Genomic DNA, 18,650 nt, shown 5'->3' on the forward strand with positions numbered 1-18,650 from the left:
GGAGAGAAAGATAGATAAAGCTATAGTAAAAAGAGAGAGAGATAAAGAGAGGGAGAGATAAAGGTATAGTGAGAAAGAGAGAGAGGGTGAGAGGAAGAGGGATGGAGGGAGAGATAAAGCTATAGTGAGAAAGAGAGGGAGAGAGAGAGAGATAAAGAGAGGGGAGAGAAAGATATATAAAGCTATAGTAAGAAAGAGAGAGAGAGAGAGAGAGATAAAGAGAGAGAGAGATAAAGAGAGGGGAGAGAAAGATATATAAAGCTATAGTAAGAAAGAGAGAGAGAGAGAGAGAGATAAAGAGAGAGAGAGATAAAGAGAGGGGAGAGAAAGATATATAAAGCTATAGTAAGAAAGAGAGAGAGAGAGAGAGAGATAAAGAGAGGGAGAGATAAAGCTATACTGAGGAAGAGAGAGAGAGAGAGAGACATAAAGAGAGGGAGAGATAAAGCTATAGTGAGGAAGAAAGAAAGGGATGGAGGGTGGGAGAGATAAAGAGAAGGAGAGAAAGAGAGATAAAGCTAAAGTGAGAAAGAGAGAGAGCCAGAGTTATAGAGAGATAAAGAGAGGGAAAGATGAAGCTATATCGAGGAAGAGAGAGAGAGAGAGAGAGAGAGAGAGATAAGCAGGCATATATATATATGCAAAGAGAGAGAGATATCGTGTTAGAGAGAGAGATAGAGTTAAAGCTATAGTGAGGAAGAGAGAGAGGAAGAGAGAGAGTGAGTGAAAGATACACAGAGAGAGATACAGAGAGAGAGAGCTTCCTGTGTGAGCTTCCAGATTTTTCTCTTGTTTTTTATTTTAAAGTGAGAGAAACATTAAGATAATCTGTAATAATAATTGGATAACGTAAATTCAAGTAAAAAGTAAAATATTTAGGACAGAAATCAAGAAATTCAATAAGATATTTGAAAGATATTGAATCAAAACAAGAAGAGACTTCACCTTCAGGCAAAACAGAGCAGGGAGAGAGAGATCACTACAGGAGGGAGAAACTGAGAGGAACATACATCTCTATCAGAATTTTCAACAAACAGCATCTGCAGGACTGTGAGTGACTTTTTCACTAAAAACATTGAAAATAAGAGGAAGAAATATCATACTTAAGCGTTTTAGCTATGAATATGAGCTAAATGCTAAAGCTAAAGTGACAGTTGGAGGGTTGACAATCAAAACCCCTCAACATTCCGAGCCATCAGTTACCCATATAAGGTGTCCAGGATGAGCCAATCAGAACTGTCCCCTGTCCCTCTCTGCCCTGTGGAGGATGTGGATCAACTCTGTGGCCCAGTACAGTACTGCCCTGTCATTTACCCTCCTGAACTGAAAAGTGAAACGGCCAGGAAACAGTTTAAACAGAATCTGCTAAAGGAGAATCCTGAAACTCTGTTTGCTGATTTTTATAAGACTGGGGAAATCAGCAATCTCATCTTTTATTCAGAACACCCCAGCTCATGGCATAAAGCTCTGCTAAGTCACTACTCTTCTGTGAAAAAAGAAGGGATCTGTAATGGGTGGAAAATAAAAATAAAGGACCCAACAGACACAGAGACAATTATGGCCACAGTGAACATTTATAAAAATGGTACCATCATGGTGCAGGGAAACCCCAGTGTGTTCCAGGACTCTTTTAATAATCTTAAAGAAATTGCAAAGAAAGAAAAGTCCACTGTAAACACACTGCAGGAAGACAAGACAGATCTACAGAACACTACAACAGACCCCCCAGAGCCCCCAGCTCAGGAGCAGGAGGACACAGAACAGAACCAGCAGACTTCACTTTACACCTCCATCACCTCAATGAAAGAGCACTTTACACACTTAGAAATCGAGTTAGTACAACTCAGAGAGATGGTCCTAAAGCAGCAGTCTTACAATCAACCAAAGCTGGACAAGGACAGCTCCGAAAAAGAGTTGACAGCACTGAGAGAACAAGTTAAAGATCTAAAAATGATCATAGAGGAGGACAGACACACCTACAGAAAGGAGATGTCTGCATTGAGAGAGGAGCTAAAGCAGAGAGACAGCACAGTACAGAGTCTGACACAACAGCTGCTCTCCTTCAGTCAACATCAGAGCCCTCCATCAGCTCAAACCACCCAACTTCAGCCCTCACCCTCAACCTCCACCAACTCTCAACCACCTCCACTTGCTCCAGTCACCAGTTCTCAGCAGACTCCACCCAGTCAACAAGCACATGTGGAGTCCAACATCCAGGAAACTGAGAGAGAGGAGGGAAATCCAGGGCAATGTGACATTGCTCTGTTAATCGATTCCAACGGGAAATTCATTAATGAGAAAAAACTATTTCCCAAACACAGAGTGGTAAAACTCTGGTGCCCAACCACTAAAAAAGCACTGGAGCTCCTTACAGAAGAAAAACTAGGGTCACCGACCCACATTATAATCCACACCGGGACAAACGACCTCCGGAGTCAGCAAGAGAGAGTGGCCACCTCCCTGAGAGCAGTAATCGAGAAGGCCAACAACACCTTCTCTAATTCAAAAATTATCATCTCAACACTGCTGCCTCGCAAAGATTTTCACCCTTACACCATCCAGAAAATCAACGCCAGCATCTCCAGGGAATGTGCTCTCCGGCCAAACACCCACCTGGCCCATCACCCGACTCTGGATACCACCTGCCTCTATGATCACGTCCACCTTTTTAAAAATGTAGTGCCTACATTTGCAAAAACGCTGAAGGACATTGCACTGACGCGCAGGGTTATCCAGTACACCGCTGAACAAAACCTCAAGAGAACACGATCATCACAACAGACCCCAAGACCTGGAGGAGGAGCATCACAAGCCCCCCATCAGACACCTCAGCACCACACCTACAATCACCCACCACAGCCAGGCATGCAGAGGAGAATCCAGAGGAACCCTGTTCCTGCACATACAACAGCACCAGCACACACCACAGATTCCCCCCATGCACCAGTCCCACCATCAACTACCCAGCAGCTCCAGACCAGGCCTGGACCCCTGACCTACGCTCAGGTCGTCAGAGGAACAGCAAGCGCTAATGTGTCCGAACTCAGAGACATACAGCAGATGCTCAGTCACATCTGCACACGTCTGATGGGACATGGTCTATGATTAGAATAGCATACCTTTTATTTCATAAAGAATGGCATCATTTCAAATTTCAGTTTGGAACATTCAGGGTTTGAACTCTTTTCTTTTTAATTTAAAAAGCAGAAACCCTGAATTCATAAATGAAATTAAGGATATGGATATTTTGATACTGCAGGAGACATGGTGTAAAGGAGACGGTCCCACTGGTTGTCCTCCAGACCACAGAGAATTGGTTATTCCTTCCACAAAGTTAACAGGCGTTTCTCAGGGTAGGGACTCGGGGGGAATGCTTATTTGGTTTAAATCAGAACTAGCAAATTCTATTGAAATAGTAAAAAAAGGAGAAGATTATTTGTGGATAAAACTTAACAAACAGGCAATTTCAACCCCCCAAAATGTATTTATTTGTGCAATATACATCCCCCCAGCAGAATCCCCCTATTTTAAAGAAGAAACCTTCCAAAATTTAGAAAACGAAATTAGTCATTTCCAAACTCAAGGCCATGTAATGATCTGTGGGGACTTAAACGCTCGAACAGGAGAGCAACCTGACTTTATCAGCACAAAAGGAGATAATTTCATTACAGGAGATGATATACATTTTGGTACTCACTACCCCAGAGAAAACTGCGATAAATCAGTAAATTCACATGGAAGAAACCTACTGCAGCTCTGTCGAAGCCTGGGTCTGTACATTGTGAATGGACGAATGCGAGGTGACTCCTTCGGTAAGTTCACACACTGCTCAGCTCTTGGCAACAGTGTTGTAGATTATATAATAACAGATCTGGACACAACCTTCCTGAGAGCCTTCACAGTCAAGCCACTGACACCTCTCTCTGATCACAGCCAAATTACTGTATATCTAAACAAACCAGTTGGGAATGATAATTGGGAAAATCCCAGCAAACTTTATAAATTTAAACTACCTCCCAGATGGACTCAGGACAGTGCTGAAAAATATATTCACGCAATTAACAGCCAGCAAATCCAGACACTCCTTAACTCCTTTCTATCTCACACCTTTCCTCAGAATGCAGAGGGAGTTGACATGGCTGTGGAACAGTTAAACAGAATTTTTGACCGTGCCATCCAAATTTCAAATTTAAGCATTAGAAAAAACAAACCCAATAAGACCCAAGAAAACAAATGGTTTGATCAGGACTGTAAAAACAAGAGGAAAGAACTAAGAAGGTTATCCAATCAGAAACACAGAGAACCTCATGATCAGGAATTACGCACAAAGTACTGTGAAGCACTTAAAGAATACAAACATATTCTAAGAATTAAAAAATACAAACATATACAAAATCAAATTAACAATTTAGAGGAATCAATTAATTCTAATTCATTCTGGAATCATTGGAAATCATTAAACCGAACAGATCATGAACAATTAACAATCATTAATGGAAATACATGGAGAAATCATTTTGAAAAATTGTACAGTACTCCATTAATAAATAGAAAACAATTTGAAATATCTGAAAAACTACAGGCATTTGAAACAATTATTAAGAATTCCCAGAACCCCCTCGACTTCCCAATTACAGAAAAGGAATTAGAGGAAAAACTAAAAAATATTCAGCCTAAAAAAGCCTGTGGAACAGATGGTGTGTTAAATGAAATGTTAAAAAACACAAATCATATATTCAAATTGGCTATGTTAAAACTATTTAATTTTATTTTAAATGTCGGCCACTTCCCAACTATGTGGAATGAAGGACTTATAACCCCTATTTTCAAAACCGGAGATAAATTTAACCCAAACAATTACAGAGGAATTTGTGTAAGTAGTAACCTAGGTAAGATATTCTGCAGCATCCTGAACAGCAGAATTACACAATTTCTAATAGAACATGACGTTCTGAGTAAAAATCAAATTGGCTTTTTACCAAACCACAGAACATCAGACCACATTTTCACCCTCCACACGCTCATTGATAAACATGTAACTCAAAATAAACACAAAATCTTTACCTGCTTTGTGGATTTCCAGAAAGCTTTTGACTCAATTTGGCATACCGGATTATTTTATAAACTTATTGAGAATGGTGTTGGGGGGAGAACATATGATGTAATTAAATCGATGTACTCACAAAGTAAATGTGCAGTTAAAATTGAAAAGCTCAGAACAGACTTCTTTCCATAGTCACGAGGAGTAAGACAAGGCTGTAGTATGAGCCCCACTCTGTTTAATTTATATATTAATGAATTGGCAGAAAAATTGGATCAATCCAGTAATATACCTGGTCTTACTTTGGGTGACACCGAGGTCAAATGTCTTCTTTATGCAGACGACCTCGTTTTACTGTCCCCTACGAGAGAGGGACTACAACAAAGTCTCGAAATGCTGGAGGACTTTTGTCACACATGGGCTTTGAAAATAAACCACCAAAAAACCAAAATCATGGTGTTTCAAAAAGGGACAAAAAGTCAGGGGAATTTAAATTTTAAAATTAATAACACAAATATTGAATATACTAAAACATACACATATCTGGGTGTAACGTTCAGTTGTACTGGAAGTTTTGGCTTGGCTGTGAAGGAACTCAAAGAAAAAGCGAGAAGAGCTATTTTTGCCATTAAAAAATCTGTTAAATTTGAAATTCCCATTAAAATCTGGCTAAAATTATTTAAATCAATAATAGAACCCATTGCATTGTATGGTAGTGAGGTTTGGGGACCCCTCACTCAAAATGATTTTTTAAACTGGGACAAACACCCAGTTGAAACTCTGCACACAGAGTTCTGCAGGAATCTCCTCAGTGTGCAGAGGAAGACCCCGAACACGGCCTGCAGAGCAGAATTAGGACAGTACCCTCTAATAATTAACATTCAAAAAAGAGCCATAAACTTCTGGAAGCACATTAAATCTAGTGACCCCCACTCACTCCACTATAAAGCACTGACCTGCCAAGAGCTGAACATCCAGAGGAGTCCCCTAACCCAGCTGATCCTGAATCTCACTGACCTAAAACACACTGACATCACACACACCACCCAGCCCCACTACACACTCGCCCAAAACATTAAACCCAACCAAATTATTACCCAACAAAAACAGAAATACATCACACACTGGACTGAGACAGTAAAACAGCAGCACAGACTGCAGTGCTATTCGGCTCTGAACCGAGAATACACTCTGGCAGATTACCTGACAGAAATTAAAGATAGAAAACTGAGAAAGATGTTGAGCATGTACAGACTCAGTGAGCACAGCCTGGCCGTGGAGGCCGGCCGGCGCAGGCAGAACTGGACACCCAGAGAGGCCAGACTGTGCTCTCACTGTGAGCTGGCAGTGGTGGAGACAGAGCTGCACTTCCTCACAGAGTGTCCAAAATACCACTCCATCAGGAGTTTATATTATAGGAAATTTAGCAGCGTCGCCCCCGAGTTCCTACACTGCACTAATACACACAAACTGCCCTACATACTGGGAGAGAGCAGAGAGCTGATCACACTAGCTGCCCAATACATTACAGCCTGTCACAATCTGAGAGACAACCAGTGAGACCGTCCACCAATCACTAATATCTGTACTTATATCTGTAATATGTTATATTGATATTAATATATTAATGTTACCTCTTTTACTTCTATTAATCTAACTTTAACATGCTTTATTACTACTTTTACTTATTTTCTTTATTAATAACTCAACCTTTTTAATATTACTGTTTTTTTTCTTTCTTTCTTTCTCTCTAATCTGTAGATTTATTTATGTATTTTATTTTTGTTATTATTAGTATTTTTTTTTTTTTTTATAACGTCTGTTTACTTGTATTATTAATTGCTTTGGCAATAGTGTATGTAATTACATTCATGCTAATAAAGCACCTCTGAACTGAAACTGAGAGAAAGAGAGGGAGGTGTGAGTGATGAGTGGTAGGAGGAGATAATTGGTGGTAGGTGGAGGTGAGGATGGCAGCCCGTCATTATCAGTTCTGAGCAGGAAGACACCCTGGGGTGATCAGGTGATCAGGTGATCAGGTGGGCGGGTACACTGTGGGCATCCCATAATCACAGCGCCGCTCCAGACGCCTCTGTTTATCTGTTTTATCGTAAATTTGTCCCCCGTCCTGCAGAGACACACCCATAGAGTACATCCTCAGAACTAGGGCTGCAGGATACATCGCTTAAACATCGTCATGGCGATGTGCGCATGTGCAATATAGTCACATCGCAGGATGTGTGATGTCACTTAAGGCAATTAAATCAATCAAACACGTCATGTTGCAATATAGTGCTTTGATTCTTGACACAAGAAGTACAGTAGATACACAGCACTGTCTCTGTGTCTGTGTGAGTGACAGGCTGCTGCTGCCTGAGAAGTGTGAAGGGGGGGAGGAGTAATCCACATGGTTGGGCACGTGCTTGTAAACGTGAGCACGTGTGGAAAGCTGTGCTCCTCAGTCCAGCACAGTTTAGCACTGCAGATATTTCCAGTTACAGCTGAATTCACTCTTTTAATCCCAGAAAAACTTATTCTTAATCTTATTCACCTTTTAAAAAGCAATTTTATTTAAATGCTGATTAAAGGGCAGATTACTGTTATTTTGCTGTTTTCCTTGGCGCTGACTCAGCTCTTGATTGGTCCGGATGCGAGACAGGTAGCGGTAGCGCGGGTGGGGGCGGAGCTGGTGACATCATGGTCCCTGCATTGTTTAATATCGCGATATATAACGTGGAAAAGAGAATAATTTTTCCAATATTGTGCAGCTCTAGTCAGAATTCCTCACTAACATCAAAAGTCAGGATTAAAGATGCTAGCAGAATTTCAATTTTTTCGGGATCTAACGTAGCGTTTCTACAACCCTAAGCGATTTCATACTGAATAACTTCTATAGGGTAAAAACAAAAGATGTAGGATTAAACAGTATAAACAAATTTAGATGAATGTTCTTATAAACATTGTTAAACACCATAAATGTTTATTTTATTTTTTTATTTTTTTATTTGTTGCACACAAACTTCTGACAGTATTATGTTAAATTAGCCATAAAAAAGCCATATATAAATAAAAGTGTTAAATTAAAACCATATGGAGACACAGAAAATCACATTAGATCACATGTGAGTGAGATTTACACAAAGCAAAGCAATCAGCCTTTTGATAAACAAACAGATGCTAATGCTAATTTAGCTCAGCTTGCATTACTATCCTAGTCCTGTACAGCTCTACCGTATCTTTCAGCTGGAAAAAAAATAATAATTTGTGAAGAGAGTAAAACTGAGTAAACTAATAGCGAGTGTGATAAGTGATGTGGATAGCTTTTTTTCATTTATTTTTTAACAAATGTAAAAATGAACTTAAACCTGCAGTTTATCGACTCTTACTGACAATAATATATAGCACAAATGGAGCAGATGAAAGGATTTCTTTTTAAATAAATAAATCTCCAAACTAACTAATAATTACTGTGATTCTGCAGTGTCTAATGTATAGTTCAGAGATCAGAGGTCAGAATGATGGATGTCTGTTCTCACCGAATCATGAAAATCACTTTTTCTTTAACAATTTTTAGCATTATGTGGTGAAAGTACAGATCTTGTTATTTCAGCACTGTCCCATATGCTTTATAATACTGTAGGGATGCAATTGACTTTTTTTTGTCAAAACTGAACAAAATTAAACATTTGGGTTTCATAAAAAAATATTTTCTCACCGTTGTATGAATTACAATACAGCTGCTGAAATGGATGAATACTAAAAACTAAAAATATAAACTGATAAAACTGGATAAATATGGATTATTTAAAGGGCAGCTCTATAGACTGCAGACACATATAGAGTTTCCAGGTCACTGCCAGTTGTAATTAGCCGTGGCATTGTGTTAATTAATCATATCTCAGAGCTGACAGCACTGCAGAGTGTTAATAGGTTACGTAATGCCTCAGTGAAATGCTAAATATGGCTAACTGGGAAAATATACATTCTCTGCTATATATATATATATATATATATATATATATATATATATATATATATATATATATATATATATATATATATATATATATATATATATATACCAAATTGAAATCCTCTGGAATATAATCAAGAGGAAGATGGATGATCACAAACCATCAAACCACCAAACTGAATTGCTTGAATTTTTGCACCAGGAGTAAAGCAGCATAAAGTTATCCAAAAGCAGTGTGTAAGACTGGTGGAGGAGAACATGATGCCAAGATGCATGAAAAAAACTGTGATTAAAAACCAGGTTTATTCCACCAAATATTGATTATTTCTGAACTCTTAAATCTTTATGAATATGAACTTGTTTTCTTTGCATTATTTGAGGTCTGAAAGCTCTGCGTCTTTTTTGTTATTTCAGTCATTTCTCATTTTCTGTAAATAAATGCTCTAAATGAGAATATTTTTATTTGTAATTTGGGAGAAATGTTGTCTGTAGTTTATAGAATAAAACAACAATGTTCATTTTACTCAAACATAAACCTATATGATTTTATCATGGGACAATCCTGATAAGTGCCAGTTTCATCATAATGTTTTTTTTTGCAACTGCAATTGAGAATGCTACTTTCAAAGTTCTAAAAATTGACTAATCTTCATTTCTATAAGTAATTTTTAACTTTTTTTTATTTAGTTGAGTAGTTGTTTCTTCTCATAATCTGGATTAGAACATTACTCAAATATTCACTATTCACTGTATACCTGTAACTCTACCTCTTCACTACTTTACTTTAACTGATGCTCTCAAACATCAACATTAAGATACAAGAAATTCAAGTAATTAACTCTTGATGAGTTCAGCACAGCTGTTAACTGAAAGCCTGAATTCCAGGTGATTCTACCTCATAAAGCTGACTGAGAAAATCCACAAAACTTACAGACTGTAGCTTTAAAGCTGGTAGTTTCCAGTCTATTTATTAATATTGTTAGTTTTAGTTTCAGAGTGTAGTATAATCTCTCCTACAGCTGTAATAGAGTAGAGCGTGTGTGTTATTTTGCACTGCAGTCTGATTACAGTCTGATTCTGATTCTGATTTCTGTAGAAAGCTAAACTGGGTCCAGGAAAGAAGGTGATCACGCCATCAGACCACCGGCGCTTCAGCCTCCCCTCCAGCAACATGGACCGAGTCCGGCTCAACGACTTCCACTTCCTGGCCCTGCTGGGGAAGGGCAGCTTCGGCAAGGTCAGTCCTGATCATCACCTAAACCTAAAATCAATTCAGGGATTAAAATGAATAAAAGAGTAGTGGTGTCAATTGATAAAAATGTGATTAATCACAAAAATATTCTGTGATTAACTGTATAAAATTATAACGCATTACTGATTCCAAATTAATCAAATGCATTTACGCTGTAATGTTGACAGCCCTAAAAAATCAACAATTTGGTCTGTAAAAGGTTTACATTAATGCAATGAGGTACAGGTGTCTGTTAGCTGCTGTATCAGAGCTGGGGATGTGGCGTTTTACTCCAAGAGCACAGTGATGATGCTAAGTGATGCTTTCATTGATTGATGGAAATTGAAAAAGAGGTGGACTTGGACGGCATGTAATACATTCTTTATACTAGTAAACTAAAAAGAATGTATTACATGCCGTCCATGTGTTGAGACAGTGAGACTTGATCTGTTTACAAAATAAATCTTTGAGATTATGTAATTATTTGAATGTGTGTTTTAACTAAAAATATAATAAATAATAATATTTATAAATTAAGTAATTCTAATTAGGTAATATTGTATGCAGAAATTAGTAAGTTTACTAAAAGAAAGGATTGATTCAGTAAAAATAAATGAAGTAAAGTTTACTAAAAGAAAGGATTGATTCAGTAAAAATAAATGTAGTAAAGTTTACTAAAAGAAAGGATTGATTCAGTAAAATAAATGAAGTAAAGTTTAATAAAAGAAAGGATTGATTCAGTAAAAATAAATAAAGTAAAGTTTACTAAAAGAAAGGATTGATTCAGTAAAATAAATGAAGTAAAGTTTACTAAAAGAAAGGATTGATTCAGTAAAAATAAATAAAGTAAAGTTTAATAAAAGAAAGGATTGATTCAGTAAAAATAAATGAAATAAAGTTTACTAAAAGAAAGGATTGATTCAGTAAAAATAAATGAAGTAAAGTTTACTAAAAGAAAGGATTGATTCAGTAAAAATAAATGAAGTAAAGTTTACTAAAAGAAAGGATTGATTCAGTAAAAATAAATGAAGTAAAGTTTACTAAAAGAAAGGATTGATTCAGTAAAAATAAATGAAGTAAAGTTTACTAAAAGAAAGGATTGATTCAGTAAAAATAAATGAAGTAAAGTTTACTAAAAGAAAGGATTGATTCAGTAAAATAAATGAAGTAAAGTTTACTAAAAGAAAGGATTGATTCAGTAAAATAAATGAAGTAAAGTTTACTAAAAGAAAGGATTGATTCAGTAAAAATAAATGAAGTAAAGTTTAATAAAAGAAAGGATTGATTCAGTAAAAATAAATGAAGTAAAGTTTACTAAAAGAAAGGATTGATTCAGTAAAAATAAATGAAGTAAAGTTTACTAAAAGAAAGGATTGATTCAGTAAAATAAATGAAGTAAAGTTTACTAAAAGAAAGGATTGATTCAGTAAAATAAATGAAGTAAAGTTTACTAAAAGAAAGGATTGATTCAGTAAAAATAAATGAAGTAAAGTTTAATAAAAGAAAGGATTGATTCAGTAAAAATAAATGAAGTAAAGTTTACTAAAAGAAAGGATTGATTCAGTAAAAATAAATGAAGTAAAGTTTACTAAAAGAAAGGATTGATTCAGTAAAAATAAATGAAGTAAAGTTTACTAAAAGAAAGGATTGATTCAGTAAAAATAAATGAAGTAAAGTTTAATAAAAGAAAGGATTGATTCAGTAAAAATAAATGAAGTAAAGTTTAATAAAAGAAAGGATTGATTCAGTAAAAATAAATGAAGTAAAGTTTAATAAAAGAAAGGATTGATTCAGTAAAAATAAATGGAGTAAAGTTTAATAAAAGAAAGGATTGATTCAGTAAAAATAAATGAAGTAAAGTTTACTAAAAGAAAGGATTGATTCAGTAAAAATAAATGAAGTAAAGTTTAATAAAAGAAAGGATTGACTGAAGTTCAGTTCTCTTATTTACTCTGTGTAACTCTATTTAAGTCTTGAAACCGAGTTGAAGTTATTTAAATTGATCTGAATTTTAATTTATTAAGAAAAGCAAATGCAGAAAGTTGTGAAACTTTTTAAAGTAAATTTTACTCATCATTTTTGTTCAGTGTAGTCTGAGATAGCTTTCCTTGGTTTTGGAGAAGGGGGCGGGTCTATTGTTGATATGAGGCTCTGAGCTGGTGTAAACATAAACACAGCTGTGGGGAAACTCAGAGAAGACACAGAGCTCTCCTCAGACACTGGATTAAACTTCAGAACTGAAATCTCAGGAGAAATAAAGCAGTGAATCGCTGTTGTTGTTGTTGTTGTTGTTGTTGTTGTGAGCGAGTGCTGAACTGAAGGGATGTGTGCAGGTGATGCTGGCGGAGATGAAGTCTACAGAAGAGCTGTACGCCATCAAGATCCTGAAGAAGGACGTGGTGATCCAGGATGATGATGTGGAGTGTACCATGGTGGAGAAGAGGGTTCTGGCTCTGAGAGATAAACCGCCCTTCCTCACCCAGCTCCACTCCTGCTTCCAGACTATCGTACGTACTGGGTTTATTCTCAGCTTCAGCTAATGATTAGGTCCATAATTGATTAATCAGATCATTAATATTCAGTATTTAGCATCAAACACAATGCTATATTATATATTTTTAATGTACACTACCAGTTCAAAGTTTGGACACAACTTAAATTCAGTGTTTTGCATCATTGTAGATTAATACTAAAGTCATCAAAAATAGAGTCACCTGGAATTCAGGCTTTCAGTTAACAGCTGTGCTGAACTTATCAAGAGTTAATTACTTTAATTTCTTGCCTATTAAAGGAATAAAATTTGGTGGGTTGTAGTATTATCACAATACCAAAATGATGACTTTCGATACGGTACTTGCCTAAATATCTTAATATCGATTGTGGCAAAAACTGTGGCAAAAACCTAAAACATCAGATATTTCTAAAGTTTTTTTTAATTAAAAAAAAAAAATTAACAGTGTCATGAAAAGTGTTTATTCTTCATTCAATTTCAAGTAAGAACATACTTTAATTTTATGGAATTTCTTGAAAGAAGTTACTTTAAAGAAATGAGGGTCAGTCAATCCGAAAGTAAATTTTTTGCAACTTTTAAAAAAGAAAGTGCAAAATAGACCATCAAAAACATTGTGATGATGAAACTGGCACTCATTAGGACCAGCCCAAAGAAAAAGAAAGAGCGATGGTTTCCCAAGGATAAGAGCATGTAAATGCTTCTTCACAGAGCCTTTTGGTTTGTTTAAAAGTAATTTTAATTTACTACATGATTCCTTATGTGTTCCTTCATAGTCTGATAGATCACTTCACTATTCATTAACAGTACTATGTAGAAAAATATGTGTCCAAACTTTTGACTATAAGACTATATGAGTTTGTGACTTTATAAAAATAGGTATCTAGTGTGACACGACCTGTCCTCTCAGCTCATCTCAGTTTTGTATGGTTTGTATTGGATGAGTTGGAAAGTTTGGATGAGGGGGGATAATTATGACCCAGCACCTTTACCACTGCAACTTTGTATGTGCAATCAAATGCTCACAGCAATGTCAGTCCAATTTCTAGTAGAAAGTGTTCTTGGACAGTAGAGGCAGTTACTCCATCAAAAAAAATATATATATTATTGAGCTTGTTTCACAATATTTAAGTAGTTAATGCAACTAATAACCTCCAGTTGATGGATTGCTGAAGAGCTTTATTTACACAACCACATCTTAGATGTTCTGCATTGTCCTCATGAATAATGTAGTCCTTCCCAGCATGCCTTTAATTCATTATTAATAAGGTGTGCACACACTTTACACACACTCCCGCCCCTTAAGGATGCTTTAGCTCTGTCACAGTTTATTACATCACTTCCCCAAGCTCCGCCCACAACAGTTATGTTGTGTAGCTGAGTGAATCCACCTGCATTGGATAACAGGTGTAGAAATAAAAAAGGGGGTCATAATGTTATGGTAGGTATAGTATGTTCGTTCAGCTCGGAGACGATGGAATGTGAGGAACGTTTGACTGGGTTGCCAGATCAATCATTATCAAACCCCGGCACAGGAAATGGTTCTGCTGTTGGGCGCTGATTGAGTTATGGAAATTGAGTTTTTTGATCTAGCTGAAGTGCTAATGTACCATCTGCTGCTTCTCCTTCATCATGAGCCACATCAGATCTGACGTCTGCTGAGCTGAATGAAGTGCAGACTGGCACTCAGCCTTCTCAACCACCTGGCAGCCCACGTCAACCGCGCTGAGTTAGAGCTGTCACTATATGACCCTATATTACCCTATACTACTCTCTACTTTCTATGTTATACTACATTCGCTATACAACACTATAGTACCCTATACTACCCTATAGTGCCCTATACTACCCTCTATTTTTCTATACTATCCTACACTTCCTATACAACCCTATATTACCATATACTACCTTGTACTCTCTATACTATCCTACACTCCCTATATAACCTTATAATCAACCCTATACTACCCTACAGTACCCTATACTACTATTATCCTACATTCACTATACAACACTATATGACCCTATGGTACCCTATACTACCCTCTACTTTCTATACTATCCTACATTCCTTTTACACCCCTATATTATCCTATACTACCCTGTACTCTCTATACTATCCTATACAAATATAAATAACCTTATAATCAACTCTATACATCCTTACAGTACCCTATACTACCCTCTACTTTCTATATTATCCTACACTCCCTGTACAACCCTATATTATCCTATACTACCCTATACTCTCTATACTATCCTATACAAATATATATATATATATATATATATATATATATATATATATATATATATATATATATATATATATATATATATATATATATATATATATATAACCTTATAATCAACCCTATACATCCCTACAGTACCCTATACTACCCTCCACTTTCTATATTATCCTACATTCGCTGTACAACACTATATGACCCTATAGTACCCTATACTACCATCTACATTCTATATATCCTACACTCCCTATACAACCCTATACTACCCTATACTCCCTGTTCTCTCTCCCTGTTCTCTCTATACTATCTTATACTCCTTATACTACCTACTACCTACACTACCTATCCTACACTCCCTATTCAACCCTATATAACCTTATAATTACTCTATACTACTCTGTAATCCCCAATATTACCATATTCTGGTTATACTATCCCATATTTCCTATACAAACCTATACTACTACTATATTCCCTATACTATCTATCTTTTCTCCTTATACTACCCTGCACTCCCTATACGTCTCTGTACAACCCCATACTATCCTATACTCACTATACTACCCTATATTACTATATACTCCCATTTACTACTCTATACTATGTTATACTCCCTATACTACCTTGTACTCTTTATACTGCCCTCTACTACTCTGCACTCCCTATACACCTCTGTACAGCCACATATTATCCTATACTCACTTACCCTATATTACTCTATATTTCCATTTATTACTCACTACTCTATACTTCCTATAATGCTATACTTCCTATACTATGTTATACTCCCTGCACTACCATGTTGTATACTCTACCTTGTGTATTTATATATTGCCCTATACCCTTATTAACTGTACTACTATGTATTTGTATTTTTACAGACAGAATTTAATAATTGTGCGTAATATTAATGAAGCTTTGAAGGAAACTTGTGTTTCGTAATAACTGATATTACTCTCTCTCTCTCTCTCTCTCTTTCTCTCTCTCTCTTTTTCTCAGGACCGGTTGTATTTTGTGATGGAGTATATTAACGGAGGGGATCTGATGTATCACATTCAGCAAGTGGGAAAGTTTAAAGAGCCTCAGGCAGTGTAAGCATGACTCCCTCTGACAAATATTGATGATCAGAGATCAATAGAAATGATTGACCCATTTATATATATATATATATATATATATATATATATATATATATATATATATATATATATATATATATATATATATATATATATATATATATCCATCAATCAGGTATTAAGGAGCAGTAAAGCTACTCTGCATTATACAGGGGTGTTTTAGTGAAGTTTCTCCAGCACCAAGGCTGGAGCAGTATTAGCATTAGACGCTAACCGCGCTAAGCCCTATCTCTTTTGCCAATCAGAGGTGAGTATATCAGCCTGTAGCCTGCTACTAACCCTTCCTAGCACTTCTGGGGCAACATTAGCATTACCTGCTAACCACACTAAGCACTAGCTTTTTCGCCAGTCAGAGGTTATAATTATTATCGACCTGCAGCCTGCTACTAACCCTTGCCAGCACTTCTGGAGCAGCATTCGCATTTTCCGCTAACCACGCTAAGCGCTAGCACTTTCGCCGTTCAGAGGTGAGTATTATCAGCCTGTAGCCTACTGCTAACCTTGGTTAGTACTGCTGGAGAAGCATTAGCATTAGCCGCTAACCACACTAAGCACTAGCTTTTTCGTCAGTCAGAGGTGAATATTATCAGCCTGTAGCCTGCTACTAACTCTTGCTAGCACTTCTGGAGCAGCATTCGCATTTGCAGCTAACTGCGCTAAGCGTTAGCTTAGTATATAGTATATCTGATTGTAGTCTGTGTGTTTACTGTGTTAAAACAAGCTACATGGAACGAACCGCTAGCTAATATCACTCTGGCTTACTGGAACACTCACTCAGGGTTCGTCAGTGTAGCACTGTCTGGTTGCATTAGCTTGTAATTAGCTGCTAGTGCTAGTGGTTAGCTGCTAATGCTAATGCTGCAGCACCCAGCCTTAGTGGAGATCTGGAAATCTAAGGTTACTGTAAATAAACAGAAGCACTTTATTCACCCAATTAAACAGTTTTCTGGAGAGAAATTTGTGTAGATTAACATCCAGCACTCGTTTAACTTTGAAAGATAATTACCCCTGTTCCTTACTAGTGTCACACAATGCACTTTAAATATATATATATATAATTCCGGTATGTGTTAAAGGAAGAGAAAATGTTCAGCTCATGCTGAAGGACATCACGTCTTCCTGTTATTGACGGGCTGGATGCTCACAGTGTTCTCCTGCTGGAGATTATTGATCAGCATCTGTATCTATATTTAGATATATTTATATCTACACCACCCAGTGAGTCCTCCACCCACCTTACTGTGCTATTTATTCCACATCTGGATCAATACACTACACACAGACTGCCTACCTGTGTGTGATATTACAGATTTATAGAGGAATCTGATACACAGAGAGGATTTATGGGATTTCTGAGAGGTTGTTTCTTCAGTATTGGTGTATTTTAATCTGCTTTATGTGTCACATTAAGGAAGCAGCATTATATATTCGATACATACGCAATATTAATACATTATGTTGGGCCTGCATGCTTCTGATGTGTTACATAATGTTTAAAAAAAACATATATAGAAATATTGTTTAAACATTAAAGACTATTTATTTTATTTGTTGATGATTATGAAGCTTACAGACAATGAAAACACAAAAATCAGTGTTTCAGAAATTTTGAATATTGTATATATTATATAAGACCAACTGGTACTTTTGGTATGCAGTGTGGGCAGTGTGCCAATCCTGCTGGAAAATGAAATCCTCATCTCCATAAAAGTTGTTATCAGCAGAGGGAAGCATGAAGTGCTGTAAGCTGGAGCGAGGCACTGCTACAAAAATACCTTGCCAAAACTCATGGGACATCATACAAAAAACACATGAAAAACAACATATTTCATGACATGTGACCTTTAAGTGTATATTAGTACATGCAATACTAATAGTACAAAAGTTTGGACACACATTCTCATTTAATGATTTTATTGTATTATATATATTTTTATTTTATTATGGTGCTCTTATCCTTTTCTGGGGAAGTCCTGATAAGTGCCAGTTTCACCATCACAACATTTATGATGGTATTTTTTTGCAACTGCACTTGTGAATACTTAGAATAATAAGTTCTTGAAATTAACTGTCAGATTGACTGACCTTTATTTTGTATTAAAGTCATTTTTTTCTTTATTTAGTTGAGTAGTTGTTGTTTCTTCTCATAATCTGGATTCGAACATTACTCAAATATTCACTATTCACTGTATACCTGTAACTCTACCTCTTCACTACTTTACTTTAACTGATGCTCTCAAACACTTTATTAAGAGACAAGAAATTCAAGTAATTAACTCTTGATGAGTTCAGCACAGCTGTTAACTGAAAATTTAAAACATATTCTGGTTTGTTTAACTTGTTTTTGTTTAGTAAATAATTTTATATGTTTTTCTTCATAGTTTGGATGAGTTTTCAGAGACTGTTATTCCTCCAGGCTGATCATATTCTTGCTGTTTGCAGGTTCTACGCTGCTGAAATCGCTGTGGGTCTATTTTTCCTACATAGGAAGGGAATCATATACAG

At 36.3% G+C, this 18,650-nt stretch overlaps 1 protein-coding gene across 2 annotated transcripts in view; it reads left to right on the forward strand.

Annotated features, from left to right (window-relative positions):
• The window catches only part of prkcab (protein kinase C, alpha, b), a 217,513-nt gene that overhangs the window by 159,579 nt on the left and 39,284 nt on the right, over positions 1-18,650 (forward strand). For both annotated transcript variants that reach the window (XM_049468131.1, XM_049468132.1), the window contains 4 exons: positions 10,111-10,251; positions 12,579-12,752; positions 16,006-16,097; positions 18,588-18,650. In XM_049468131.1, the coding sequence (XP_049324088.1) occupies positions 10,111-10,251; positions 12,579-12,752; positions 16,006-16,097; positions 18,588-18,650 (470 nt within the window). The remainder of the gene's footprint in view (positions 1-10,110; positions 10,252-12,578; positions 12,753-16,005; positions 16,098-18,587) is intronic.

This window comes from Astyanax mexicanus, chromosome 19, assembly GCF_023375975.1.
Source record: "Astyanax mexicanus isolate ESR-SI-001 chromosome 19, AstMex3_surface, whole genome shotgun sequence".
Taxonomy (NCBI): domain Eukaryota; kingdom Metazoa; phylum Chordata; class Actinopteri; order Characiformes; family Acestrorhamphidae; genus Astyanax; species Astyanax mexicanus.